We start from the raw sequence: 12,161 nt of genomic DNA, 5'->3' as shown, positions 1-12,161 counted from the left end.
AGCAGCCTGAACCTCAGAAGAGAAAGAGTGCTAAAAAGAGCCCCAGTTAATTTAAGTGCTACTGCTCTTCGTTTTTGTAACATTTTCATTGTTTACTGCTTTGCATGTTAAAGGCAGGCTTACATCAGGCAATTAGGAAGGACTTCTGTGAAGAAAAAAAACAACCAAGTGCTGGTCAGGGATGTCTAACAGGAGCTGGACGTCTTCCTGCAGCTTTTGTGATTGTGATGGGCTTCGTTCTGTTCTCTGAGTCTGACGTCCTGCAGACGTCAGCATGCAACAGAATGAAGACTTTTTTTTTGACTGCAGGACGAAGAGGACGTCGGCTGGCGGGGATTGGGGTCCCCCGCCAGCAACAACCGAAGGTAGGCGACAGCTGTGTAGGGTTCACGGGGTCCAGGAGGAAATCTACGGGGGCCCAGGCACCCTCAGGCCCCAACGTAGCTATGCCACTGGTTTAGTGCATCTGGTCCTTAAACAGATTCAGGTTACATCTGTTCTTAGGTATAGTTGCCTATTTACCTTTGAAGGTGGTGGTGGGGTGGGGAGGATAAGAAAGTAAATATTGGCAGTAGGGAAAGAGGAACCAATTCATAATTAGTACCCATAACATTTGGGAAGGGGGGCTGCCACTCCCTCATGCCCACCTCAACTTAAATGTATGGTTCTGTTTCAATCTGTGTACCAGCCTGGAGCTTTAGCCAAAGCTCCAGGCTGGTACACAGCTCAAGGATGCGATAAGAAGTCAGCCCCTCACTAAAGGTGGGTTGCCACCAGTGGTTAGAAACCAGAGGAGATAGCCTCTTTCATTTGGGTTTCTGCTGGGATTAAGTGGATTTTTTTTCTGTTATTAAGCAGGTAAGGTAGCAGAATTGTTATCTCTTTGAAGGGGGGTGGGGATTTGGCTAAGGCTTCTATTAGTGGTATCAATGCAGTTCTTGTACTTTTATTTGAATTGTAATATTTGATTTTTTTCTAAATAATTATATTGTAAAATGTTCTGAGTCAGTCATATTTAAGAACAGCAGAGTATAAAGGATAACAAAACGTAACACAACACCAGGACAAAATAGTTTTCCCCCAATAGAGAAATGTGAATAGTGGAGTGCCTCAAGGATTTGCAGTGTGTTTTTAATAAATTAATTCATGATCTGGAAAAGATAAGGGAATCAAATATCAGTGACATGAAGTTATTCAAAATTCTAGCACTGGAGGCTGTTAGAAATTGCAAGATAATCCTGTGAAACTGTAGAATTGGACATCTAAATGTAAGACAGAATTGAATGTGGACAATTGCAAGGGGATGCACATAGGGAAAAATAATCTTTACAGGTACACAATATTCCACCTTAAGACTTACCACTCAGAAAAAAGACCTTAGAGATACTGTGGATAATACGCTGAAATCCTTAGCACATTGTGCAGCAGCAATCAAAAAAGTAAATAGAATGTTAATCTCAATTTTATTTTATTTTTGAATAATATTATTATAGTGTTTCTATATAGATCTATGGTGAGACTACATCTTGAGTATTATGAGCAATTCTGGTCATTCCATCTCTAAAAACATCAAAAGAAAAGCACAAAAGGGCCTTCAAGACTGGATTAAACAAGAGTTCTGGAGTGGAGGAGTGGCCTAGTGGTTGGGGTGGTGGACTTTGGTCCTGGGGAACTGAGGAACTGAGTTAGATTCCCACTTCAGGCACAGGCAGCTCCTTGTGACTTTGGGCAAGTCACTTAACCCTCCATTGCCCCATGTAAGCCGAATTGAGCCTGCCATGAGTGGGAAAAGTGCGGGGTACAAATGTAACAAAAAACAAAAATAGACCTGACATGGGCTGTGTTTTGATGTGTCTACGCCTGCGTCAGGTGTCAATATTGATGACTCTTGATGAACATACACAAATATTGAACATGAATGCAACTGCAGTCCAGATTTCTAAGGGCACCTCAGATCGCAGATGAAGATAGATCAAAGCGTGATAAATTAGACCAACAATAAAACGGACTGCAAAAACACAGAGTATCCTGTGGTTCAGTGAAACTATTTGTGGATACACTGTGTTTTTTCAGCCCGTTTTATTGTTGGTCTGATTTTTCACGTTCTGATCAATCTTCACTTGTGTGCTGAGGTGCTCTCAGAAATCTGGACTGCAATTGTGTTCATGTTCAATATTTGTATATGTTCATCAAGAGTTCTTATCAATACTGACATGCGAAAACACGGCCTGTGTTGGGTCTATTAATTATAGAGCTCTGTTTGTTCCAGTCTGGTAGGCCATTTTGTGCTTTTCTTTTGCGGTTTCTGTTTGTGTACTTCTGACCTCTTCTGTAACCCATCTCTAAAAACATAGCAGAAAAGATACAGAGAATAGCAACAAAAGTAAAAAAAAAAAAAAAAAAGATGGAATGTCTGTTATGTTGAAAAGGATAAAAAGGTTAGGACTTTTCACCGTGTAAAGAAAGATAAACAGGGGATATGAACAAGTCTATTAAAACAGTATAAAGACTAAGGGACATGCCATGAAACAGAAAGCAGATTTAAAACAAATTTAAGAAAGTTTTTCAGTCACCTCCCAAACAAGCTATAAAATTTGCTGTCAGGCTAGTCAAGGCTAGTAAAATATTTTGGACAAGATTCTGGATGACAAAGCTATTAAATACTAAGACAGACTTGGGAAACACATTCTCTTATCACTGATGGGTGAGATTGGAAAAAATAATGAATTTAATTTAAAAACACGTATATACTGCTCACCCACAGATTAAGGCATTTTACAATAAAACATTCATAAACCACACAGATCTGTCTGGTATGTCTTTCAAACACTCTGATTGACCATTATTGGAGCTAGGCAGTATGGCAATTCTTATGCTTTTGTTCAGGGATGATGCCTGGTGATCAGACTTAGGGTCCATTATTAACCAGGTTCTGGAAAGAGCCATTGTTTATGGCTTCAGTCCAAAGACTGTTATTGTGATGACTGGACTGAGAAGGGGATAAAAAAATAGGTAGATCCTCCTCCTTGTGATCTTGGGCAAGTCACTTAACCCTCCACTGCCTCAGGTACAAACTTAGATTGTGAGCCCTCCTGGGACATTGAAATATCCAGTGTACCTGAATGTAACTCACCTTGAGCTACTACTGTAAAAAGGTGTGAGCAAAATCTAAATAAATAATAATAATCCAAATCATCTCTTACACTAGTTCTAATTGGTCCATATTAGCTGTGATGTCACAAATAACACTATATATACTGTTTGTTTTTATTGGCACAGAAAGGCAGGGAACCAAATTTGAATACTTAACCGGAAAAAGGATTACATATTCATATCATGATGCAATCAGTATTCTGCAAAAAGCATTTTGTAACAGTACGTTAAATCTGGCTGCTCTCAAAGCTTTATGAGCATTGAAGAGTAGCAATTTAAATAACTTCAGATATAACAAAAAGAAAATAGCACTGGAAAATGAAAAAGGAAGGGGGAATTTCTACTTGACACAAAGATATCTGAAATTCACAAAGATTTTAATGAAAAGCTTTCAGATTTTGGGCCTACAAGTACAAAAGGTACCTTTAAAGTCAGTCTTTTCATGACTAGTGCTGGCTCTGAACTGATAGACTTAGGTCTCCCAACAAAGTGATACAGAATCAGTGTGTTCGGGGAATGTTTCTGCTGCAGCTGAATCCTATGGAAAAATAAGCAAACTCATTAATTGACAAAGATCTGAACAATGACACATTTCAGGGAATGTTTGCCAATTTGTATTATATTTAATATGTTAAATACTATATATTCCTGCTATAAAATAGGACATAATCTTTTACTATCTATCTGGGTCAGACTCAGATTTCCCTATATACAGGAATAAAAATGCCTATGGGAGATAATCAAGAAGCAGCAGCCATGCCCAATGAAAAAGGAACCCAGTGTGGCCGACATGGAGCATCAGAGGAGCAAGCCATCCTAAAGTTCTTTGTCTGATCGATGCTGCAGTCGGGGGTCCTTGAGAAGAATGGAAATGTGGGCTGCCCCACGTGGTGCCTGTGAGGAAGGATGGTTCTTCAGAAAGCCTGTTCTGTCCTCCCTCACAGGCACCACCTGAGGCAGCCCACATTCCCCTTCTGCTCAAGGACCCCTGGTTCAAGCAGTGAGCAGGTGCAGGCCCTGATCCCAAGTACCGGAGGTCACTGTGTTGGGGGAGGTCTTTTGGTTGTCAGCAACCAAAATTCTCACATGGCCAAAAGTTCTGTACGCCCCGATAGTGGCACTAAAGTTTCGGTACAAAATTGGCAACAAAAATCCTGCTTCGTCAAGGTGTGCAATGCGCTTTCACCAAGATGGGCATGAGGCTTTGGGAAGAATGCTGGTAGTAGAATTGATGGATTAAGATGGAACTCCAGCACCACAAAAGGAAGAAACTTAGGTTGCGTGCGGAGAACTGTTATGATGAAACCTCATGTAAGGTGGGATCTGCTACTAGGGCCTGAAGCTCACTGGTTTCTTTCACAAATGGAGAGTGTAACCCACCTAGACTACCTGAAAAACCCACTGGTTTGAGGTTACAAGGGGTCACTTTTCCTGGAAAAAATCCTACTGGTAGGTTGTCTGGGGCAGATACTTTTATGATGGCTAAGCTCTCTGAGCCAGTCAAAAGCTCGTCTCCAGCTTAGACTGGGGAGCTGGCTGGGTCTTCCGAGTTTGCTGTTGCTGCCTGGGTCTGGAGCACTGGGGCTGAGGATGTTGCTGCTGAGGACAGGAAGAAAGGGTGAACCCTATGCCTTTGTAATATTCTCTCCAGAAAACCTCCAGGAAGTGGAGGCTGAGTGAACTGAGACAGGGGCTTGATGGTGTCAGTGTGCTTCTTGATGAGGTCAGAGACCTCTTCTACCTTGTTCCCAAAAAGATTATTGGCCCGGCATGGGATGTCCGCCAACTTCTCCTGAACTGTGGGTTCCAGGTCAAAGACACACAGCCAAGAGAGTCTATGCATTCCGAAACCCAAGGCAGAGAATACAGACGCCATATCAAAAGTGTCAAAGGTGCCCCTAGCCAGATATTTTCTACATGGCTTCTGCTTATTGGCTATCTGGCAAAGCTGATGGTCCCATATGCTCATGCTGGGCGGGAAGGAACGCACGCACACATAAGTGGTGGGATGCTGCCAAAAGCTTCTTAAAGGGCACAGAATGCTGGGTAATATCCGCACTGGGGCTTCGTCAAATGATATCACCCAGATGTAAGAATTGGTGTCCTGCATGTCCTTGGAGAAAATGGGCTTTACATGTAGAAAAGGCTTTGTAAAACTATCCTTTCTGGTAACTGGGCCTGTCTCTGGCTGGTACACTTTTTCTCTGGTGATTGCACTGAAATGTGAACTAGGAGTGACTTCTTCACACAAGCACTGCCACTGAAATATAGCTGAAAAGCAATGACCACAAATGATCGCAGTCTAAGCAACAAAGTTCATGATATGCAAGCCCCGACAATAGAAGCAGGTTTAGATATTGTCGCTATCATGGAGACATAGTTCAATTATTCCCACGAATGGGATGCAAACATACCAGGCTATAATCTATTTAGGAAGGAGAGAGATGGTCAAAAAGGTGGAGGAGTAGCTCTGTATGTAAGAAACAATATTAAAGCAACTGAAATGTAGGGGATCTGTGGAAAGGAAGAAGCAATATGGATTGCCTTGAAAAAAGACAGAATCTCTATCCACATGGGTGTTGTCTACAGACCTCCAACACAATCAGAGCAGCTTGATAAAAATCTGGTTGCAGATGTCCAAAAGTTGGGAAAGAAAGGGGAAGTGCTGTTACTGGGTAATTTCAACTTGCCAGATGTGGATTGGAAAGTTCCATCTGCAGAATCGGAAAGAGGTAGGGAAAAAGTGGATGCCTTTCAAAGTGCTCTGCTCAGACAAATGGTGATGGATTCCATGAGAGAAGGAGCAATGCTGGATCTGGTGATCACAAATGAGGAAATTGTGTCTAATGTCAGACTAGGTGCCCACCTGGGCAGCAGTGATTATCAAATGGTTTGGTTTGATATAACGGCTAGAGCGGAGGGCAGCCACTCAAAACTCAAAGTCCTGGATTTCAAATGTACTGACTAACAAAATGGGGGCATACCTGAAGAAAGAGTTGAGGATGGGAAGACATACGAGAAGTAAATACACAGTGGTCCCGGCTGAAAAGAGCAATTGAAATGGCTACTGACCTTTACGTGAGGAGAGTAAATAAAAGCAAGACACCATGACAGAAATTGCTATGACAGAATAGAATATTAATAAATTTTTAAAAACAATAATAATAAATTATGTAAACATATATTTGTTTTTATTTCTATTTTTAAATATTTTTGTTGACAGAGGAATATTTCTATTTGGGTTTGTCTTTATAATCGTATAGATTAGTATATCTATGATCATATTTTCATGTGATCCACCTTTGTATGTACATATATCATTGTTTACATAAAGGGTAGTTACTTACCTGTAACAGGTGTTCTCCGAAGACAGCAGGCTGCATATTCTCACAAGTGGGTGACGCCACGTCAGCCCCGGAGGATTTTAAAGCAAAATCTAAAAATCTCTTCTACGGCGTTCCGTCGCGCGAGCGATCGCACTGCGCATGTGCGCACACCTCTTCCTGCTCGCTGTGCGGACACGCCCCTCAGTTAAATCCAAAAGATGGAGGAGACAACTCCAAAAGGGGAGGTGGGAGGGTTTGTGAGAATATGCAGCCTGCTGTCTTCGGAGAAAGCGAATGCTACATACCCGTAGAAGGTATTCTCCGAGGACAGCAGGCTGATTGTTCTCACTGATGGGTTGACGTCCTCGGCAGCCCCCTCCATCGGAAAGTTTACTAGCAAAGGCCTTTGCTAGTCCTCGCGCGCCCATGCGCACTGCGCATGCGCAGCCGTCTTCCCGCCCGAAACCGGCTCGAGCCGGCCAGTCCAGTATGTAGCAAGACAATACACTTCAAGGGAAGACTCAACTCCAAAGGGGAGGCGGGCGGGTTGGTGAGAACAATCAGCCTGCTGTCCTCGGAGAATACCTTCTACAGGTATGTAGCATTCGCTTTCTCCGAGGACAAGCAGGCTGCTTGTTCTCACTGATGGGGTATCCCTAGCCCCCAGGCTCACTCAAAACAACAACCATGGTCAATTGGGCCTCGCAACGGCGAGGACATAACTGAGATTGACCTAAAAAATTTACCAACTAACTGAGAGTGTAGCCTGGAACAGAACAAACAGGGCCCTCGGGGGGTGGAGTTGGATCCTAAAGCCCAAACAGGTTCTGAAGAACTGACTGCCCGAACCGACTGTCGCGTCGGGTATCCTGCTGCAGGCAGTAATGAGATGTGAATGTGTGGACAGATGACCACGTCGCAGCTTTGCAAATTTCTTCAATAGAGGCTGACTTCAAGTGGGCTACCGACGCAGCCATGGCTCTAACATTATGAGCCGTGACATGACCCTCAAGAGCCAGCCCCGCCTGGGCGTAAGTGAAGGAAATGCAATCTGCTAGCCAATTGGATATGGTGCGTTTCCCTACAGCCACTCCCCTCCTATTGGGATCAAAAGAAACAAACAATTGGGCGGACTGTCTGTGGGGCTGTGTCCGCTCCAGATAGAAGGCCAATGCTCTCTTGCAGTCCAATGTGTGCAGCTGACGTTCAGCAGGGCAGGAATGAGAACGGGGAAAAAATGTTGGCAAGACAATTGACTGGTTCAGATGGAACTCCGACACGACCTTTGGCAGAAACTTAGGGTGAGTGCGGAGGACTACTCTGTTGTGATGAAATTTGGTGTAAGGAGCCTGGGCTACCAGGGCCTGAAGCTCACTGACTCTACGAGCCGAAGTAACTGCCACCAAGAAAATGACCTTCCAGGTCAAGTACTTCGGATGGCAGGAATTCAGTGCCTCAAAAGGAGGTTTCATCAGCTGGGTGAGAACGACATTGAGATCCCATGACACTGTAGGAGGCTTGACAGGGGGCTTTGACAAAAGCAAACCTCTCATGAAGCGAACAACTAAAGGCTGTCCTGAGATCGGCTTACCTTCCACTTGGTAATGGTATGCACTGATTGCACTAAGGTGAACCCTTACGGAGTTGGTCTTAAGACCAGACTCAGACAAGTGCAGAAGGTATTCAAGCAGGGTCTGTGTAGGACAAGAGCGAGGATCTAGGGCCTTGCTGTCACACCAGACGGCAAACCTCCTCCAATGAAAGAAGTAACTTCTCTTAGTGGAGTCTTTCCTGGAAGCAAGCAAGATGCGGGAGACACCCTCTGACAGACCCAAAGAGGCAAAGTCTACGCCCTCAACATCCAGGCCGTGAGAGCCAGAGACTGGAGGTTGGGATGCAGAAGAGCCCCTTCGTCCTGCGTGATGAGGGTCGGAAAACACTCCAATCTCCACGGTTCTTCGGAGGATAACTCCAGAAGAAGAGGGAACCAGATCTGACGCGGCCAAAAAGGAGCAATCAGAATCATGGTGCCTCGGTCTTGCTTGAGTTTCAACAAAGTCTTCCCCACCAGAGGGATGGGAGGATAAGCATACAGCAGGCCCTCCCCCCAATCCAGGAGGAAGGCATCCGATGCCAGTCTGCCGTGGGCCTGAAGCCTGGAACAGAACTGAGGGACTTTGTGGTTCACTCGAGATGCGAAGAGATCTACCAAGGGGGTGCCCCACACCTGGAAGATCTGTCGTACCACACGGGAATTGAGCGACCACTCGTGAGGTTGCATAATCCTGCTCAACCTGTCGGCCAGACTGTTGTTTACGCCTGCCAGATATGTGGCTTGGAGCACCATGCCGTGTCGGCGAGCCCAGAGCCACATGCTGACGGCTTCCTGACACAGGGGGCGAGATCCGGTGCCCCCCTGCTTGTTGACATAGTACATGGCAACCTGGTTGTCTGTCTGAATTTGGATAATTTGGTGGGACAGCCGATCTCTGAAAGCCTTCAGAGCGTTCCAGATCGCTCGTAACTCCAGAAGATTGATCTGCAGATCGCGTTCCTGGAGGGACCAGCTTCCTTGGGTGTGAAGCCCATCGACATGAGCTCCCCATCCCAGGAGGGACGCATCCGTGGTCAGCACTTTTTGTGGCTGAGGAATTTGGAAGGGACGTCCCAGAGTCAAATTGGAGCAAATCGTCCACCAATACAGGGATTTGAGAAAACTCGTGGACAGGTGGATCACGTCCTCTAGACCCCCAGCGGCCTGATACCACTGGGAGGCTAGGGTCCATTGAGCAGATCTCATGTGAAGGCGGGCCATGGGAGTCACATGGACTGTGGAGGCCATGTGGCCCAGCAATCTCAACATCTGCCGAGCCGTGATCTGCTGGGACGCTCGCACCCGCGAGACGAGGGACAACAAGTTGTTGGCTCTCGTCTCTGGGAGATAGGCGCGAGCCGTCCGAGAATCCAGCAGAGCTCCTATGAATTCGAGTCTCTGCATTGGAAGAAGATGGGACTTTGGATAATTTATCACAAACCCCAGTAGCTCCAGTAGGCGAATAGTCATCTGCATGGACTGCAGGGCTCCTGCCTCGGATGTGTTCTTCACCAGCCAATCGTCGAGATATGGGAACACGTGCACCCCCAGCCTGCGAAGTGCCGCTGCTACCACAGCTAGGCACTTTGTGAACACCCTGGGCGCAGAGGCGAGCCCAAAGGGTAGCACACAGTACTGGAAGTGGCGTGTGCCCAGCTGAAATCGCAGATACTGTCTGTGAGCTGGCAGTATCGGGATGTGAGTGTAGGCATCCTTCAAGTCCAGAGAGCATAGCCAATCGTTTTGCTGAATCATGGGGAGAAGGGTGCCCAGGGAAAGCATCCTGAACTTTTCTTTTACGAGATATTTGTTCAGGGCCCTTAGGTCTAGGATGGGACGCATCCCCCCTGTTTTCTTTTCCACAAGGAAGTACCTGGAATAGAATCCCAGCCCTTCTTGCCCGGATGGCACGGGCTCGACCGCATTGGCGCTGAGAAGGGCGGAGAGTTCCTCTGCAAGTACCTGCTTGTGCTGGAAGCTGTAAGACTGAGCTCCCGGTGGACAATTTGGAGGTTTTGATGCCAAATTGAGGGTGTATCCTTGCCGGACTATTTGCAGAACCCACTGATCGGAGGTTATGAGAGGCCACCTTTGGTGAAAAGCTTTCAACCTCCCCCCGACCGGCAGGTCGCCCGGCACTGACACTTGGATGTCGGCTATGCTCTGCTGGAGCCAGTCAAAAGCTCGCCCCTTGCTTTTGCTGGGGAGCCGCGGGGCCTTGCTGAGGCGCGCGCTGCTGACGAGAGCGAGCGCGCTGGGGCTTAGCCTGGGCCGCAGGCTGTCGGGAAGGAGGATTGTACCTACGCTTACCAGAAGCATAGGGAGCAGTCTTCCTTCCCCCGAAAAATCTTCTACCTGTAGAGGTAGAGGCTGAAGGCTGCCGGCGGGCGAATTTGTCGAATGCGGTGTCCCGCTGGTGGAGAGACTCTACCACCTGTTCGACTTTTTCACCAAAAATGTTGTCCGCACGGCAAGGCGAGTCCGCAATCCGCTGCTGGAGTCTATTCTCCAGGTCGGCGGCACGCAGCCATGAGAGCCTGCGCATCACCACACCTTGAGCAGCGGCCCTGGACGCAACATCAAAAGTGTCATAGACTCCTCTGGCCAGGAATTTTCTGCACGCCTTCAGCTGCCTGACCACCTCCTGAAAAGGCTTGGCTTGCTCAGGGGGAAGAGCATCAACCAAGCCCGCCAACTGCCGCACATTGTTCCGCATGTGTATGCTCGTGTAGAGCTGGTAAGACTGGATCTTGGACACGAGCATAGAGGAATGGTAGGCCTTCCTCCCAAAGGAGTCTAAGGTTCTAGCGTCCTTGCCCGGGGGCGCCGAAGCATGTTCCCTAGAACTCTTAGCCTTCTTTAGGGCCAGATCCACAACTCCAGAGTCGTGAGGCAACTGGGTGCGCATCAGCTCTGGGTCCCCATGGATCCGGTACTGGGACTCGATCTTCTTGGGGATGTGGGGATTAGTTAAAGGTTTTGTCCAGTTCGCAAGCAATGTCTTCTTTAGGACATGGTGCAAGGGAACAGTGGACGCTTCCTTAGGTGGAGAAGGATAGTCCAGGAGCTCAAACATTTCAGCCCTGGGCTCGTCCTCCACAACCACCGGGAAGGGGATGGCCGTAGACATCTCCCGGACAAAGGAAGCAAAAGACAGACTCTCGGGAGGAGAAAGCTGTCTCTCAGGAGAGGGAGTGGGATCAGAGGGAAGACCCTCAGACTCCTCGTCAGAGAAATATCTGGGATCTTCCTCTTCCTCCCACGAGGCCTCACCCTCGGTGTCAGACACAAGTTCACGAACCTGTGTCTGCAACCTCGCCCTGCTCGACTCGGTGGAACCCCGTCCACGGTGGGGGCGTCGAGAGGTAGACTCCCTCGCCCGCATCGGCGAAGCTCCCTCCGCCGACGTAGTCGGGGAGCCTTCCTGGGAGGTGGCCGCGGTCGGTACCGCACGCGGTACCGACGTCGGGGACCTCAACCTGGGCGATGGGCCAGCCGGCGCCACGCTCGACGGTACCGGAGGCGCAAGCACCGCCGGTACCGGAGGGGTAGGGCGCAACAGCTCTCCCAGAATCTCTGGGAGAACGGCCCGGAGGCTCTCGTTCAGAGTGGCTGCAGAAAAAGGCTGAGAGGTCGATGCAGGCGTCGACGTCAGAACCTGTTCCGGGCGAGGAGGCTGTTCCGGGCTGTCCAGAGTGGAGCGCATCGACACCTCTTGAACAGAGGGTGAGCGGTCCTCTCGGTGCCGATGCCTGCTGGGTGCCGAATCCCTCGGCGACCCAGAGCTCTCGGTGCCGACACGGGGAGGGGACCGGTGTCGATGCTTCTTCGACTTCTTCCGAAGCATGTCACCGGAGCTCCCCGGCACCGACGAGGAGGACGTAGAATCCATCCGTCGCTTCCTCGGGGCCGAGACCGAAGAGGGTCGATCCCGGGGGGGCTGTACCGCAGGAGCCCTCAGGGTAGGAGGAGACCCACCCGAAGGCTCACCGCCACCAGCAGGGGAATGGACAGCCCTCACCTGCACTCCTGACGATGCACCTCCATCCGACGACATCAGCAGACGAAGTCTCGGTACCACCGACGTC

General features: G+C 48.2%; 1 protein-coding gene across 1 annotated transcript in view; it reads right to left on the bottom strand.

Moving 5' to 3' along the window:
- Positions 1–12,161, bottom strand: part of LOC115472384 (nephrocystin-3-like) — a 228,543-nt gene that overhangs the window by 146,832 nt on the left and 69,550 nt on the right. Inside the window, exon 12 of the mRNA XM_030206641.1 lies at positions 3,577–3,691. Within this exon, the coding sequence (XP_030062501.1) occupies positions 3,577–3,691 (115 nt within the window). The remainder of the gene's footprint in view (positions 1–3,576; positions 3,692–12,161) is intronic.

Source organism: Microcaecilia unicolor, chromosome 1 (assembly GCF_901765095.1).
Source record: "Microcaecilia unicolor chromosome 1, aMicUni1.1, whole genome shotgun sequence".
NCBI classification, from domain to species: Eukaryota; Metazoa; Chordata; class Amphibia; order Gymnophiona; family Siphonopidae; genus Microcaecilia; species Microcaecilia unicolor.
Note: the sequence above shows the minus strand (reverse complement) of the source record. Positions and strands in the feature narration are given on the sequence as shown.